We start from the raw sequence: 17,188 nt of genomic DNA, 5'->3' as shown, positions 1-17,188 counted from the left end.
ACACAGAATAAAATGTTAGAAAATATTGTCAAGACATACATGAAGCTAGCTGTGCATGGAAATTTAAAACCTTGAGTGAGCCTCGTCTGTGTAAAAATTTGTTTCTGCAATGAGGTGGGTGCAATATTCTACCCATATGGACACATTAATACTTGTGTTAGATGTGCACCCTTCATTTCTTCATGTGTTGTTATTTGGGAGCCAGTAGCATCTATTGTTAGAGTAAATTTTTGTGTCGTTAAGATAGTATCAGTATATAGCTTTTATCCTTTGCAGCAAGTAAACTCCACAGTTTGCAATTTTAATATGTATCTGTTGCAAAGCACAAGAATGTTTTTTTTTTTAAAGTTCATATATACAAATATAATCAATTTGAATAACTTGATGATTCACGTGGTTCCTGCTGGGAATGGCATTGCCCGCACTGTCTAGCACTTCGCCTTTTTGATAGAAAAGTCAGTTACATGTGCAACTACTCAAGAAAGCACTTCACACGTTTTTTGAAGGCTGATTATACTTTTTGCCATTGTTACTGCATAATATGTAATCTCTGAAAGAACTAAAATAAATATAAAAAGCTAATCTTGTAACCTGTTTTTTAGTGTATGTCACCCTTCAAGATATAAAACATACATGTGCCAGAAAAATTTTAAATAGTGGGATAAAATGGCTGGTGTTGTGGGCCTGAAATTTTTGTAAGTGGCTGGTCTTCGGTGTTAAGTTTCAAATGAGAGTCTAACACTTCATGATTTAAGAAATTCATCACACATAACGTAATTCATTTTGCATTAGAGGAAATTTACTTTGCAGGTAACACTTCTCAAATCACCTTTTGCAATATTTTCCCACAACCTGTTACAAGTGTAAACAGTGGCGATGTCACACACATCGAAACGAAGCCCACAAGAAAGATGTGTCGAAAGCAGTTTGTTGTTATGAAGAATTGTATAATCTTTGACACATTTTGCTGTCAGCAGATGCTTGTGTGTGCCCTGTGTTTTGTTGTTGTAAATGGCACATTTCCTTTGCAAGTAAAGTTTTATTTTGGTGTTATTCTCTTTTTGTTTTATTTCTGCAGTAGTGGACTAAAGTAAAATTCTTTGTCAGAGTATCATTTCTTATCAATTTAAATTACAGTAATGTAACTGAAAACTAAAACAATGAAAAATTTGTAGAATTATAAAAAATTTCCAAGTTTTCCCCTGATTTTTCTTGGATGAAAAAAATTCCTGGGTTTTTCCCATTTGTCCCGGGGCATATACACCCTGAAGTTGACAGCTCATCAGGTTAAAAGACAATCAGTGGGCTTAATTTAAAGTTATATGCTCACTGCCCTGTAATACATTTCACATGCTAAAATACAGCCCCACTGTGAATGCTGTTCTCGAACATAAGTTGGCTGGTGTTTGTAAGCAGCTGGAAATCTGTGAAACAATAGGCAGCTGCTGCGAATCGGTGTGTTGGAAGAGCTCCTGAGAGTCATGTACCTGTCATAACGGTACCAGAGGTACCCTAAGTACTATCCTCTCCTGTGTATCCTCTCTCCTCTGCAGTAAGTACATGATCTGTCATTACTCATCCACTTGACTGTGAGTGACGTTTCAATGGCAGATTTAGACACCCAGTACAGGGTGGACAGGTACCAGGGTGTTGTACCAACCTCCCTGACCAACAAGGTTGTGGTGCTGTCTTTCACTGAAACAGAAACTGAGCCAGTAGGACTCATTTCATCTGTTTAGGGAAAACCTGTTCTGTCCAGTGTCAGGAGGAGGCAAATGCAAATGGGTAGGGGTCTATTAATCATCGGCAGTTCAAACATGCAGCAATGGTACAGGAAAGGTACACCAGGTGCACTCATTTTGTATGCCTGGGGCGTTCATTCAACATGTTGAAGAGGCTATTCCAGGAGCCATTGAGGGAGCAGGGTGCAAGAACTGCAGATTGTGGTGCACATTGAAACAAATTTTGCCTGTTTGGGTTCGAAGGTCATATTTGTGACATTCCAGTGACTGTGAGGGAAGTTTGAGAAGACCAGCCTTGTGCATGGACTTTCAGCGAAGCTTACAATTGGCAGCATTGCCCCCAGAACTGATTGTGGACCTTTGGTTCTGAGTCGAGTGGAACCATAGACCTTTCAAGGTTATGTGACAAGTTAGACTGTGACTTCCTGGACTTGCACCTTAGAGCTGAGATCTGTAGGGTCCTCCTATATGGGGGAGATGTGCGCCAAGTGTCAGAGGCTGTTACTCAGGTAGCAAACTGCGTGTGTGTGGCGCACACACTGGTTTTTTAGATTAGATGGCTCTCCATCCAATCTTGGTTATGGTAGATTTAGAAAACCCAGCAGTATCAGTGTGAGACTGAAAGAAATACTTCCAACAGGTGTAAATATTAAAATCCTTCCGAAACATTCGCAACAAAGTGCCAGAGTTTGAAGCACTCCAGAAAAGCAGTGAAGCTCACATGATACTAGGTACAAAAAGCTGGTTGAAACCTAAAATCGACAGTAGTGAGATTTCTGAGGAAAATTTTAAGTGCATATTGAAAGGATGGGCAAATGGGAAATGGAGGTGGTAGTAACAGTCGCAGTAGACAAGAAACTCAAATCGACCGAGATAGAAACCGAAGCTGCATGTGAGACTGTTAGGGCAAGACTCAGTATCAGGGGTCGACACAAAAGGACAATGGGATCCTTCTATTCCCCATCAGACTCATCTCCTGGTGTAACTGAAAACTTTAGAGAAAACCTCAGTTCACCTGTTCATAAGTTCCCTTGTCATACTGTAATCATCAGTGTAGAGTTTAATCACCCAACAATTAATTTTCAAAATTACAGTTTTGTTAGTGGTGGGTGTGATAAACCATCCTGTGAAACATTGTGTCTGGAAATCAAATTTGACAAATTTTGTCCGTAGTGTTGCTTGAACAAACGAACATTGGTGATGAGTCATTACTAGATATAATCTTGTCAATATCTTCTCGGATATTGCACTTCTCATCATTGGCAAAACACAGTTCCTGTGCAACAGAAATACATGTACAGACCTTAAAAAAAAAAAAAAAAAGCTTGTATGTACCACCCAATTTCACTTCACATCACAGCTTTATGAGACAGACCAGATGCTGAAATTATCAGTGCCAATGCAGTAAAAATCCCAAATACAAGACTTATGGATGTTCTGCAACTCAGAGGATCAGAAATGTCCCTTAGACCTGGCTGGTTCTTGTCGGTAAAGTAACGGTGCAGTTCTTCTCAACTATACTGTCAAGAAAAGAATAAACTGTAAATTGCATTTAGAACTGAATGAATTACAGATTGGCAAGGTAGTGTTATTTGAACTCAGCTTTACTAAAGTCTAAGTTTGTGTGTAGTTAAGTAATGAAATTCACGGTTTAATGCGAAACAAATTTCAGGTATAGCATTGCTGTCGTTTCCTTGCTGCTGCCATTTCTATGTACCTTATAAAAGACATTTTATCCTTGTTTCTGGTTGGCCACTGTGACGTCTGTTTTGCTGGTAACACAGGCATCTTATCATGATTCACCTGCTATGACAATATTTGATTACAATGCTATGCCTGCTATAGAGCAAGAATCACTTTTAAGCTGCCAGCTGAGTTCCAGCAAGTACAACATCGATATCATGTGGTGCTCTCTTGGTGAGAAAACAATTCTAGAGTATTAATCTTAACTTCAAGTTCTGTTCAAGTTCTGTTGTGCACATAGATGAAGTTATGTGGTAGATGACTAGCATGGCCATTTCATAGGAGATTGTGATTGTTACAGATGTATTAAGTCTTCATAATGTGTGAGAATTTCTTAAACTTCTAGAAGTGGCACAGAACTCCTAAATGAGCCACAAGGAACAACCGCTGAGGCTAACTGGTCGGACAGTTGCACTGATTCACCTACCTGGTTAGTCATGTGTGTTAACATGACTGCTCCTTACAAAAAAAAGAAAAAAAACCACATACATCAACAGGACCATATTTTCTCCACATCTTAGAAGTACAATGTGTATTATACATGCAGCCCTCAACCAACTCTGTGCGAATAAGATATTTTATATTTGCTATCGTAAATGGATAGACTTGTTCTGGACGAAAGTTACACTTTCTAGCAAGTTATTTTCTCTTTGTTATATACTGTGTTTTTGATAGTATATATTTGTCATAGCTAGTAGGTTTACTGCTTTCAGCACAGTAAAGCAAAAAATGTACTGCAGCTCAAATCTAAAGCAACAGAGCAATTTCTTATTCTTAAGTGCTTTAGCTTGCCCCTTGTCAGTGTGTAGTAAGTGCTCGCAATGCACTGTTTTTTCAGTAATACTACACGCCACACTGTGGCTGTGAGTAATTAGGACATAGCAAGGAATGAACTCACTGTGTTGCTGATTCTGTGGACACAGAAAAGTCATTGCGTAGTTTTTAATTTTAAAATAATACAACTACTATAATGCAAAACTTAAATAATTGAAATCAGCTGTTAATATACCACAGCTTTTCTTAGTAATGGAAAATGTGTTACAGCTAAGTATTGTTAAGAAATGCAACAATTTCACTTCGTGAATGGCTATGTCATAGGGAGACAAATGCAGTCTCTGCTGTGTATCCTGTTGCTTGGGAAGTGTATAAGGTCAGAGGTCAGATGAAAATTGGATGGGGGTTGGTATCTTTTACGTCATATGAATATGAATGCACTGTCAACCAGAGGTGTGCACAGGGCATGCGTGGCCTGCCCGGGACCATAATCTTGACTGCTGGGTGAGCCTCAACTTGCCCTGCCAGGAACCTCATCCACTCGGGCACCCATGGGGCTCGGCTGCTTGTGAAGTCGCCTGCTCACCAAGCATCACACTGTTGTGGGCACAAAACATAATCTTTGTGGCCCGTTTGCAAGCAGTATTTTTTTTAGAACAGTATTTTCAAACACAGTACTTCACATCCGGTCTTATATTAAAATAATTGATGGTTGTAACGTCAGCAACAAAATGATTACTCAAACCTCCATTGTTGCTTATAATTATTATATCAACTTATTGTTAGGTGCATGTGAAAAACCTCTGTACGTTACAATACACTAGAAATAGTTAATTTTGTTAATGGTCATCCTACTAGTTAGTGAATTTTTGTATTACTAATCTAAGTATTTAAAAGTTTTTATTGACCAACACGGATGTAAGACGGTCATATCACAACAGAACTTGTCTTGTATGGCTTCCGACTGTACCTTATTTCGCAGAAATTTTGTTAAAAAATCAACAGTTGCAATTTATTACTTCACAGACCAAACACAAACCTGTGTAATCTGCAAGACCATATGAATCATTCAGTAAAAGCCTTACAGTTTGGAAAATCTGTCTAAATTCCAGTCAAATTGAATTCTTCAATATCCTTCACGATTTCGTAGTAGAAATTCATCTTACTTCGGACGGAAATGTCATGAATAAAATTAAGGAACATTGGAAGGGACTTGGAAAAATTTCAAACCCTATTTCCCTGCTCTGTCTAGTAATAACGACTGGATTCGCAGTCTCTTGTAAAAGACAATAATTTTGGAATCCACATGAAGTGTAAATTGGAAGAAGCAGTTACTCGAAACTCCCGGTGACTAAGTTACAGAAAATAAATATTAGTCACTGATAAGTTTCTCACTACGCTTAAAGGCAGAGTTTCCAATGCTATCGGATAAAGTGGTAACAAGTTTATTATCTGTCTCGTCTACATATCAGTGTGAAAAAGCTTTTTCTTTTTACATGTGTATAAAAAATAAATCCAGACACAAACTTCACAGCAAAAATAATTTAAAACTGTCTTTATTTTCTGTGGTTCTTGATTTCAGAGTTATCTCACATGCAAAGCAAATGCATACTGCTTAACGAATTCCAAGGAAGGGTTGAGCCAGTCGGTTCTATAATGAAAACTCTGATTAACAGCAAGGTGCGAAATACTTTAATATTGCATACCACACCTATCCATTGTGCAAAAGCTTCATCAGCCCATTTGATGTGGTAAAGGTGAAATGTAAAGCATTATAAAAGGATAAGGGCTATTAAACCATTTGCTTTGAATTAAATTACTTCTGTGTTACAGTAAGTTCTTTTTTGTGTCAGATGTGACACAAATCATTTTACATTACGTGTTATTTTTTCTTGTAAGGATCCTAGCACATCACACCTTTGCGATTCTCAAAGGAGTGCAGACAATTCAGAAAGCAATTCTGCATGTGTGTGTGGCAGTCCCTGTTGCACAGAGCCTTGTTGACACCCAGGCTTGGCCAGGTATCCGATGAGCCGTAGGTGTCGACAGCGCATCGCGGCTTGTGCACTCAGTTGCCAATACAGTTGAGCTCGACTGCCTGTGGTGCAGGAAAGAGGAAGGAGCAGTCAGCTGCAGCTGGGTTCGGGCGGGTAAATGTGGCGTGATGCATGGCTCTGCCATCAACCACATATACATGGCACTCCAAAACATGGAAATTTTGCTCAGCTGTGTGCCTTCATCATGCTAAGTGTGCCTTGACCAGTTGCCACACAAACAGAATGTGTCAGATAACTACTGGTCTTATGTAGTCCTGTGTAGTAAAGGAATTTTCACATGATGTTGCTGATCCAACCACTGTTTGTTTCTATCAATATTAATCCATTACCGAGTTGGCATGGGAGAAGATTCGCTAAAGCTGTAGGCTACGTTGTAAAGAGAGTTATACTGGAAGGAGTATTTGAATGAACTCCACACTCCTGTTATTATTTACATGTTATTTCATGTTAATAACTGCCTGTTGATTTTACCACTTTGCTTGCATTTCACTGGATTGCTCAGTGTTGGCTGTGACCACTAATTCCCATACAATAATTTAATTACCCTCAAAACGTTTTAGGAAACTGGTAATTTTTACCACAGGTTTTTGTGTTGCCTTAATAGAAATCTCATTCCAGTCTTTGCTTCAATTCCGTTCAGTTCTCATAGGGAATTAGAAACTTCAGGATAAAAATGCCTAAATTTTTCCCTGTTAAAAATACACTTTTTGCCTAGATCTACATTTTCATCTACACTTTGCAAACCACCGTCAGATGCATGGTAGAGGGTACATCCTACTGTACCAGTTATTAGGGTTTCTTCCTGATCCATTCACGTATAGAGAATGGGAAAAATGATTGACTGAATGCCTCTGGGCATGCAGTAATTATAGCCTACACAATTATTATAGTAATTATTCTAATCTTGTTCTCATGATCCCTACATAACCGATACGTAGAGGGTTGTAGTACTCATACAGCGTGTAAATTTTAAGTTGTCAAACCAGAATAACTCGAAAAATAAGCTTCACACAAAAAAATATGTAGAATCCAAAGTTGATTATTTTCAAGGGGGACATCTGCTAGTGCTAAAATTAGCCTGGCACGCCAGCCCCCTTGGATGTGGGGCGGGAGGCAACTTTAATGTTTCAAATGGGAACCCACATTTTTTATTGCAGAATCAGATTTTACATAAAAAACTATGTACATTTTGTCTTGATTCTTGGTAGTTGGCTCTATAATTCAAGAAAATCCATGTTCTCATTTTTGGTGGAAAATTGTGACAGATATGTGAAAAATACTTATTTACTTCGTAAATTTTGATTCGCTAAAACTAAAACTCTCCTTCTCTCCCCATAGGGTGGGGTTTGAGAGAGAAATTAGTTTTTTTAAAGATTTTGACCCAAATTGTAAATTTTTCTGCAGATTCGGATAAGTTTTGTTTGTTTTGTGGTCATGAGGCCACACAACTTTTAATTATCAAACAACAATCAAATTAAACCAATCGTTATTTTTCAGGACCACCAAATCTTAAATGGGAATACGTTCATCTTTAGTTAGCGACTGGGTTAGTCTTTTCCTCAGTTAGTCTTTTACTTTGTTTACTCTGTGAGTCAATGAGTTCACTCATTAGTAAGTAGGATGTTTGGTTAATTATTTAGCTAGTCAGATGATTTGTTTGATAATTAAAAGTTGTATGGCCTCATGACTACGAAACAGATAGTTAGGAACCCCACTCATGGTGGAAACATATTGGATCTAATGGCAACAAAAAGACAGAGAGAGAGAGAGGGGGGGGGGGGGGGGCGTGTGTGTGTTCAGTAAACTAAATAAAAGAGTTGGTAGGGTCATACCTCCATAAGGGACTTGATGCTTTCAGCACAAGTCAGGAGTATAAAGAGGAACTATGACTTAAGCTTAAAAGAATAATTGACTATGCATTGGATGGACATGTGCCCAGTAGAACAGTTCGCAATAGGAGAGAACCTCCATGGTATACAGTCACTGTAAAGAAACTTCTAATGAAACAAATATTACTGCATAATACATGTAAGACAAAGTGTAGGGGTATAGATGGAGAGATGTGAGATGTCTTCAATGACTGCTGCAGCATAATATTGTCAAATTATATTTCACAAATCCCAAAGAAATTCTGGTCATATGTAAAAGCTGTTAGGTGCACCAAAGATTGTGTCCAGTCCCTAGCAAATTAGACAGAAAATGACATTGAGGGTAGCAAATCAAAAGCTGAAGTGCTTAACTCCATTTTCAAATGTTCCTTTACAAAGGTAAAGCCAAGACAGTTGCCCCAATTCAATCCTTGTACCACTGAAAAGATGAATGAAATAAGTATTGGTGTCAATGGTGTTGAGAAACAGCTGAAAATCTTTAAAGTTGAACAAAGCTCCAAGCATGTTGAAATCCCTAACAGATTCTATAATGAATTTGTGAATGAATTAGCCCTTCTTCTAACTGTAATGTATTGTAGATCCCTTGAAGAAAAACTTGTACCCAGTTCTTAGAAAAAAGCACAGATCACACCTGTCTACTAAAAGGGTAGTAGAAATGATCCACAAAACTACCTTCCAATATCCTTGACATCAATTTCTACATCTACATCTACATGACTACTCTGCAATTCACATTTAAGTGCTTGGCAGAGGGTTCATCGAACCACAATCATACTATTTCTCTACTATTCCACTCCCGGACAGTGAGCGGGAAAAACGAACACCTAAACCTTTCTGTTCGAGTTCTGATTTCTCTTATTTTATTTTGATGATGTATGTATGATGTCCAACCTATGTAGGTTGGACTCAAGAAAATATTTTCGCATTCGGAAGAGAAAGTTGGTGACTAAAATTTCGTAAAAAGGTCTCGCCGCGACGAAAAACGTCTTTGCTGTAATGACTTCCATCCCAACTCGTGTATCATATCTGCCACACTCTCTCGCCTATAACGTGATAATACAAAACGAGCTGCCCTTTTTTGCACCCTTTAGATGTCCTCCGTCAATCCCACCTGGTAAGGATCCCACACCGCGCAGCAATATTCTAACAGAGGACAAACGAGTGTAGTGTAAGCTGTCTCTTTAGTGGACTTGTTGCATCTTCTAAGTGTCCTGCCAATGAAACGCAACCTTTGGCTCACCTTCCCGACAATATTATCTATGTGGTCCTTCCAACTGAAGTTGTTCGTAATTTTAACACCCAGGTACTTAGTTGAATTGACAGCCTTGAGAATTGTACTATTTATCGAGTAATCGAATTCCAACAGATTTCTTTTGGAACTCATGTGGATCATCTCACACTTTTCGTTATTTAGCATCAACTGCCACCTGACACACCATACAGCAATCTTTTCTAAATCGCTTTGCAACTGATACTGGCCTTCGGATGACCTTACTAGACGGTAAATTACAGCATCATCTGCGAACAATCTAAGAGAACTGCTCAGATTGTCACCCAGGTCATTTATATAGATCAGGAACAGCAGAGGTCCCAGGACGCTTCCCTGGGGAACACCTGATATCACTTCAGTTTTACTCGATGATTTGCCGTCTATTACTACGAACTGCGACCTTCCTGACAGGAAATCACGAATCCAGTCGCACAACTGAGACGATACCCCATAGGCCCGCAGCTTGATTAGAAGTCGCTTGTGAGGAACGGTGTCAAAAGCTTTCCGGAAATCTAGAAATACAGAATCAACTTGACATCCCCTGTCGATAGCGGCCATTACTTCGTGCGAATAAACAGCTAGCTGCGTTGCACAAGAGCGATGTTTTCTGAAGCCATGCTGAGTCTTAGAACATATTCTGAGCTCAAACATAATGTGTCTTGAACAGAATGACCACCTCAATGCCAATCACCATGGATTTCGAAAGCAGCAATCATGTGACAACACAAGTCACACTTTCCTCAAATGACTTACTGAAATCCTTATCGAGGCAATCAGGTAGATGCAGTATTTCCTGATTTCTGAAAAGCATTTCACTCAGTACCACACCCACGCTTATTGTCAAAAGTACAATCATATGGGGTATCAAGTGAAATTTGTCACTGGATTGAAGACCTTTTGGTAGGGAGGACACAGCATGTTATTTGGATGGAGAGACATCATCAGATGTAGAAGTAACTTTGGATGTACCCCAGGGAAGTGTGTTGGGATCCATGCTGTTCATGTTGTATATTAATGAACTGGCAGAGAATATTAATAGTAAAATCAGACTTTTTTCAGATGATGGAGTTATCTGCAGTGAAGTACTCACTGACAGAAACTGCATAAATATGCAGTCAGATTGTGATATTTCAAAGTGATACATAGATTGGAAACTTGTTTTGAATGTTCAGGAATGTAAAATTGTGCACTACACAAAATGGAAAAAAACACACACAATATCCTGTAACTATAGTATCAGTGAGTCACTATCAGAATAGGCCAACTCTCACAAATCCCTGAGTGTAATACCTTGTAGGGATACAAAATGAAATGATCACATAGGTTCAGTCTTGGGTAATGCAGGTGGTAGACTTCGTTTATCCAATAATACTGTGTTGTTGTTGTTGTAGTCTTCAGTCCTGAGACTGGTTTGGTGCAGCTCTCCATGCTAACCTATCCTGTGCAAGCTTCTTCATCTCCCAGAACCCACTACAACCCACATCCTTCTGAATCTGCTTAGTGTAGTCATCTCTTGGTCTCCCTCTACGATTTTTACCCTCTACGCTGCCCTCCAATACTAAATTGGCGATCCCTTGATGCCTCAGAACATGTCCTACCAACCGATCCCTTCTTCTGGTCAAGTTGTGCCACAAACTTCTCTTCTCCCCAATCCTATTCAATACTTCCTCATTAGTTATGTGAACTACCCATCTAATCTTCAGCATTCTTCTGTAGGAACCACATTTCGAAAGCTTCTATTCTCTTCTTGTCCAAACTATTTATCATCCATGTTTCACTTCCATACATGGCTACACTCCATACAAATACTTTTAGAAATGACTTCCTGACACTTAAATCTATATTCGATGTTAACAAATTTCTCTTCTTCAGAAACGCTTTCCTTGCCATTACCAGTCTACATTTTATATCTTCTCTACTTCGACCATCATCAGCTATTTTGCTCCCCCAATAGCAAAACTCCTTTACTTCTTTAAGTGTCTCATTTCCTAATCCAATTCCCTCAGCATCACCCGACTTAATTCAACTACATTCCATTATTCTCGTTTTGCTTTTGTTGATGTTCATCTTATATCCTCCTTTCAAGACACTATTCATTCCGTTCAACTGCTCTTCCAAGTCCTTTGCTGTCTCTGACAATTAGGATGTCATCGGCGAACCTCAACATTTTTATTTCTTCTCCATGGATTTTAATACCTACTCCAAATTTTTCTTTTGTTTCCTTTACTGCTTGCTCAATATACAGATTGAATAACATTGGGGATAGACTACAACACTGTCTCACTCCCTTCTGAACCACTGCTTCCCTTTCATGTCCCTCGACTCCTATGACTGCCATCTGGTTTCTGTACAAATTGTAAATAGCCTTTCGCTCCCTATATTTTACCCCTGCCACCTTCAGAATTTTAAAGAGAGTATTCCAGTCAACATTGTCAAAAGCTTTCTCTAAGTCTACAAATGCTAGAAACGTGGGTTTGCCCTTCCTTAATCTAGCTTCTAAGATAAGTCGTAGGGTCAGTATTGCCTAACGTGTTCCAACATATCTACGGAATCCAAACTGACCTTCCCCGAGGTCGGCTTCTACTAGTTTTTCCATTCGTCTGTAAAGAATTCGTTTTAGTATTTTGCAGCTGTGACTTATTAAACTGATAGTTCGGTAATTTTCACATCTATCAACACCTGCTTTCTTTGGGATTGGAATTATTATATTCTTCTTGAAGTCTGAGGGTATTTCGCCTGTCTCACACATGTTGCTCACCAGATGGTAGAGTTTTGTCAGGACTGGCTCTCCCAAGGCCGTCAGTAGTTCCAATGGAATGTTGTCTACTCCAGGGGCCTTGTTTCGACTCAGGCCATCCCTGCGTAGCCATTTTGCACTTCCTGTCGATCTCATTTTTGAGATGTCTGTATTCTTTTTGCCTGCTTCATTTACTGCATTTTTATATTTTCTCCTTTCATCAATTAAATTCAATATTTCTTCAGTTAACCAAGGATTTCTACTAGCCCTCATCTTTTTACCTACTTGATCCTCTGCTGCCTTCACTACTTCATCCCTAAAAGCTACCCATTCTTCTTCTACTGTATTTCTTTCCCCCATTCCTGTCAATTGCTCCCTTATGCTCTCCCTGAAACTCTGTACAACCTCTGGTTCTTTTAATTTATCCATGTCCCATCTCCTTAAATTCCCACCTTTTTGCAGTTTATTCAGTTTTAATCTACAGGTCATAACCAATAGGTTGTGGTCAGAGTCCACATCTGCCCCTGGAAATGTCTTACAATTTAAAACCTGGTTCCTAAATCTCTGTCTTACCATTATATAATCTGATACCTTATAATATCTCCAGGCTTCTTCCATGTTTACAGCCTTCTTTTATGCTTCTTGAACCAAGTGTTAGCTATGATTAAGTTGTGCTCTGTGCAAAATTCTACGAGGCGGTTTCCTCTTTCATTTCTTTGCCCCAGTCCATATTCACCTACTTCGTTTCCTTCTCTCCTTTTTCCTACTACCGAATTCCAGTCACCCATGACTATTAAATTTTCATCTCCCTTCACTATCTGAATAATTTCTTTTATTTCATCATACATTTCTTCAATTTCTTCGTCATCTGCAGACCTAGTTGGCATATAAACTTGTACTACTGTAGTAGGTGTGGGCTTTGTATCTATCTTGGCCACAATAATGCATTCACTATGCTGTTTGTAGTAGCTTACCAGCATTCCTATTTTCCTATTCATTATTAAACCTACTCCTGTATTACCCCTATTTGATTTTGTGTTTATAACCCTGTAGTCACCTGACCAGAAGTCTTGTTCCTCCTGCCACCGAACTTCACTAATTCCCGCTATATCTAACTTTAACCTATCCATTTCCCTTTTTAAATTTTCTAACCTACCTGCCCGATTAAGGGATCTGACATTCCATGCTCCGATCCATAGAACGCCAGTTTTCGTAAGTGTACTCCATCTACAAGGGAGATTGCTTACAAATTACTCATGCAACCGGTTATAGAATTTTGCTGAAGTCCACGGGACCCCTACCAGATAGGACTAACGTGGGATACTGAACATATACAGAGAAGGGCGCCATGAATGGTCACAGGTTTGCTTAATCTGTAGAGGGTGGCGCAGAGATACTGAAGGAACTGAATTGAAAGACTCTTGAAGACAGACATAAGCTATCCCGAGAAAGTCTGTCAGCGAAGTTTCGAGAAGTGACTTTAAATGATTATTGTAAGAATATATTACAACCCCCCTATGTATCGCTCACATAGGGATCACAAGGATAAGATTAAAATAATTACTGCACACACACACACACACACACACACACACACACACACACACACAGGCATACTATCAAACATTCTTCTCACACTCCATATCTGAATGGAACAGAAAGAAACCCTAATAAGTGGTACAATGGGACGTACCCTCTGTCATGTACATGACAGTGGTTTGCAGAATATAGATCTAGAGGAAAAGTATATTTTTAACAGGGAAAAACCCGGGAATTTTTTTTTTTTTTTTTTTCTTCTCCATGTATACACCCTGAAGAATTGAAGTAAATACCAAAATGAGATTTCTATTAAGGCAATGCAAAAACTTGTGGAAAAAATTACTAGTTTCCTAAAACGTTTTGTAGTTAATTATTGGCCTAGTTATTAGCAAACTCAAAAACAGAGATAATTTATGATAAATGTAGATAATATATAGGGCAGGGAAAACTATATGTAACGCAATATGATAGTTAGAATATCTGTTACAGTAACTAATTCACAAACACTGATGTACTGCATACTACTCGTCGATTATACAAAAGACAATGTTAGCTTCCAAAAACTCTGAAAAACACACATTTATTTGCACTGATGCTGTAACTTACCAAACGAGAAAGCACTGGTATGTTGATAGACACAATAAAAAACATGTCTATCAACATACCAGCACTTTCTCATTTGGTAAGTTACAGCATCTTATATATATATATATATATATATATATTAAAAACAAAGATTCCAAGACTTACCAAGCGGGAAAGCGCCAGCAGACAGGCACAATGAACAAAACACACACACACACAGAATTACTAGCTTTCGCAACCGATGGTTGCTTCTTCAGGAAGGAGAGGGAAAGATGAAAGGATGTGGGTTTTAAGGGGAGGGTAAGGAGTCATTCCAATCCTGGGAGCGGAAAGACTTCCCTTAGGGGGAAAAAATGACAGGTGTGTACACACACACACAAACACAAACACAAGCAGACATATTTAAAGGCAAAGAGTAAGGGCAGAGATGTCAGTCGAGGCGGAAGTACAGAGGCAAAGAAGTTGTTGAAAGACAGGTGAGGTATGAAGGCTGACCGATCCATCGTGATTCTTCCGGCGGACAAGGGTTCCACGACCGTGGTACTTGATCGTCGGGAGTATGTGGCTGAGGGACTGCGTCAGTTTTCAGACAACACCACATACAAAGTTTGCCAAGGTAATCCCATTCCTGATGTCCAGGCGGAGTTTCAAGGAATCCTCAGAACCTTAGGCCCCCTACAAAACCTTTCACCCGGCTCCATCAACCTCCTGACCCCACCGACACCCCGCACCCCTACCTTCTACCTTCTTCCTAAAATTCACAAACCCAATCATCCCGGCTGCCCCATTGTAGCTGGTTACCAAGCCCCTACAGAACGTATCTCTGCCTATGTAGATCAACACCTTCAACCCATTACATGCAGTCTCCCATCCTTCATCAAAGACACCAACCACTTTCTCGAACACCTGGAATCCTTACCCAGTCTGTTACCCCCGAAAACCATCCTTGTAACCATTGATGCCACTTATACACAAATATTCCGCTCGTCCAGGGCCTCGCTGCGATGGAGCACTTCCCGTCGATCATCTGCCACCCTTCCTAAAACCTCTTTTCTCATTACCTTAGCCAGCTACATCCTGACCCACAACTTTTTCACTTTTGAAGGCCAGACATACCAACAATCAAAGGGAACAGTCATGGGTACCAGGATGGCCCCCTCGTTCGTCAACCTATTCATGGGTCGCTTAGAGGAAGCCTTCTTGGTTACCCAGGCCTGCCAACCCAAAGTTTAGTACAGATTTATTGAGGACATCTTCATGATCTGAACTCACAGTGAAGAACAACTCCAGAATTTCCTCTCCAACCTCAACTCCTTTGGTTCAATCAGATTCACCTGGTCCTAATCCAAATCCCATGCCACTTTCCTTGACGTTGACCTCCATCTGTCCAATGGTCAGCTTCACACGTCCGTCCACATCAAACCCACCAACAAGCAACAGTACCTCTTTTACGACAGCTGCCACCCATTCCACATCAAACGGTCCCTTCCCTACAGCCTAGGCCTTCGTGGCAAACGAATCTGCTCCAGTCCGGAATCCCTGAACCATACACCAACAACCTTAAAACAGCTTTCGCATCGCGCAACTACCCTCCCGTCCTGAAACAGAAGCAAATAACCAGAGCCACTTCCTCATCCCTTCAAACCCAGAACCTCCCACAGAAGAACCACAAAAATGCCCCACTTGTGACAGGATACTTTCCGGGACTGGATCAGATTCTGAATGTGGTTCTCCAGCAGGGATAAGACTTCCTAAAATCCTGCCCCGAAATGAGATCCATCCTTCATGAAATCCTCCCCACTCCACCAAGATTGTCTTTCCGCCGTCCACCTAACCTTTGTAACCTCTTGGTTGGAAATCCCCAAACCACCTTCCCTACCATCTGGCTCCTACCCTTGTAACTGCCCCCAGTGTAAAACCTGTCCCATGCACCCTCCCACCACCACCACCACCTACTCCAGTCCTGTAACCCGAAAGGTGTACACGATCAAAGGCAGAGCCACGTGTGAAAGCACCCACGTGATTTACCAACTGACCTGCTTACACTGTGAAGCTTTCTATGTGGGAATGACCAGCAACAACTGTCCATTCGCATGAATGGACACAGGCAGATAGTGTTTGTTGGTAATGAGGATCACCCTGTGGCTAAACATGCCTTGGTGCACAGCCAGCACATCTTGGCACAGTGTTACACCGTCCGGATTATCTGGATACTTCCCACTAACACCAACCTGTCAGAACTCCGGAGATGGGAACTTGCCCTTCAGTATATCCTCTCTTCTCGTTATCCGCCAGGCCTCAACCTCCGCTAATTTCAAGTTGCCGCCGCTCATACCTCACCTGTCTTTCAACAACATCTTTGCCTCTGTACTTCCGCCTCGACTGACATCTCTGCCCAAACTCTTTGCCTTACAAATGTGTGTGCGTGTGCATGTGCATGTGCGTGTGCGTACCTGTCCATTTTTCCCCTTAAGGTAAGTCTTTCCGCTCCCGGGATTGGAATGACTCCTTACCCTCTCCCTTAAAACCCACATCCTTTCGTCTTTCCCTCTCCTTTCCTCTTTCCTGAAGAAGCAACCGTTGGTTGTGAAAGCTTGAATTTTGTGTGTGTGTGTGTGTGTGTGTGTGTTTGTTTGTGTATCTATCAACCTGCCAGCACTTTTGTTTGGTAAGTCACATCAACTTTGTTTTTAGATATATTTTTCCCACATGGAATGTCCCCCCCCCCCTCATATATATATATATATATATATATATATATATATATATATATATATATATATATATATATATATATAATAGAAAGAAACTTCCACATGGGAAAAATATATTAAAAACAAAGATTCCAAGAC

General features: G+C 40.0%; 1 protein-coding gene across 5 annotated transcripts in view; it reads left to right on the top strand.

The window, feature by feature from the left end:
- The window catches only part of LOC126272802 (N(6)-adenine-specific methyltransferase METTL4), a 50,082-nt gene that overhangs the window by 31,254 nt on the left and 1,640 nt on the right, over window positions 1–17,188 (top strand). For 2 of the 5 annotated variants that reach the window (XM_049975970.1, XM_049975968.1), the window contains exon 6: window positions 5,842–5,939. The exons of 2 other annotated variants lie outside the window; for them this stretch is intronic. In XM_049975970.1, coding sequence (XP_049831927.1) covers window positions 5,842–5,939 — 98 coding nt within the window. Of the gene's footprint in view, window positions 1–5,841; window positions 5,940–17,188 lie in introns of those variants that run through there. One more of the 5 variants, XR_007549265.1, reaches the window with a different exon arrangement.

Source organism: Schistocerca gregaria, chromosome 5, assembly GCF_023897955.1.
Source record: "Schistocerca gregaria isolate iqSchGreg1 chromosome 5, iqSchGreg1.2, whole genome shotgun sequence".
Classification (NCBI taxonomy): Eukaryota; Metazoa; Arthropoda; class Insecta; order Orthoptera; family Acrididae; genus Schistocerca; species Schistocerca gregaria.
The sequence above is the reverse complement of the archived record's forward strand: the minus strand, read 5'-3'. Positions and strand labels throughout refer to the sequence as shown.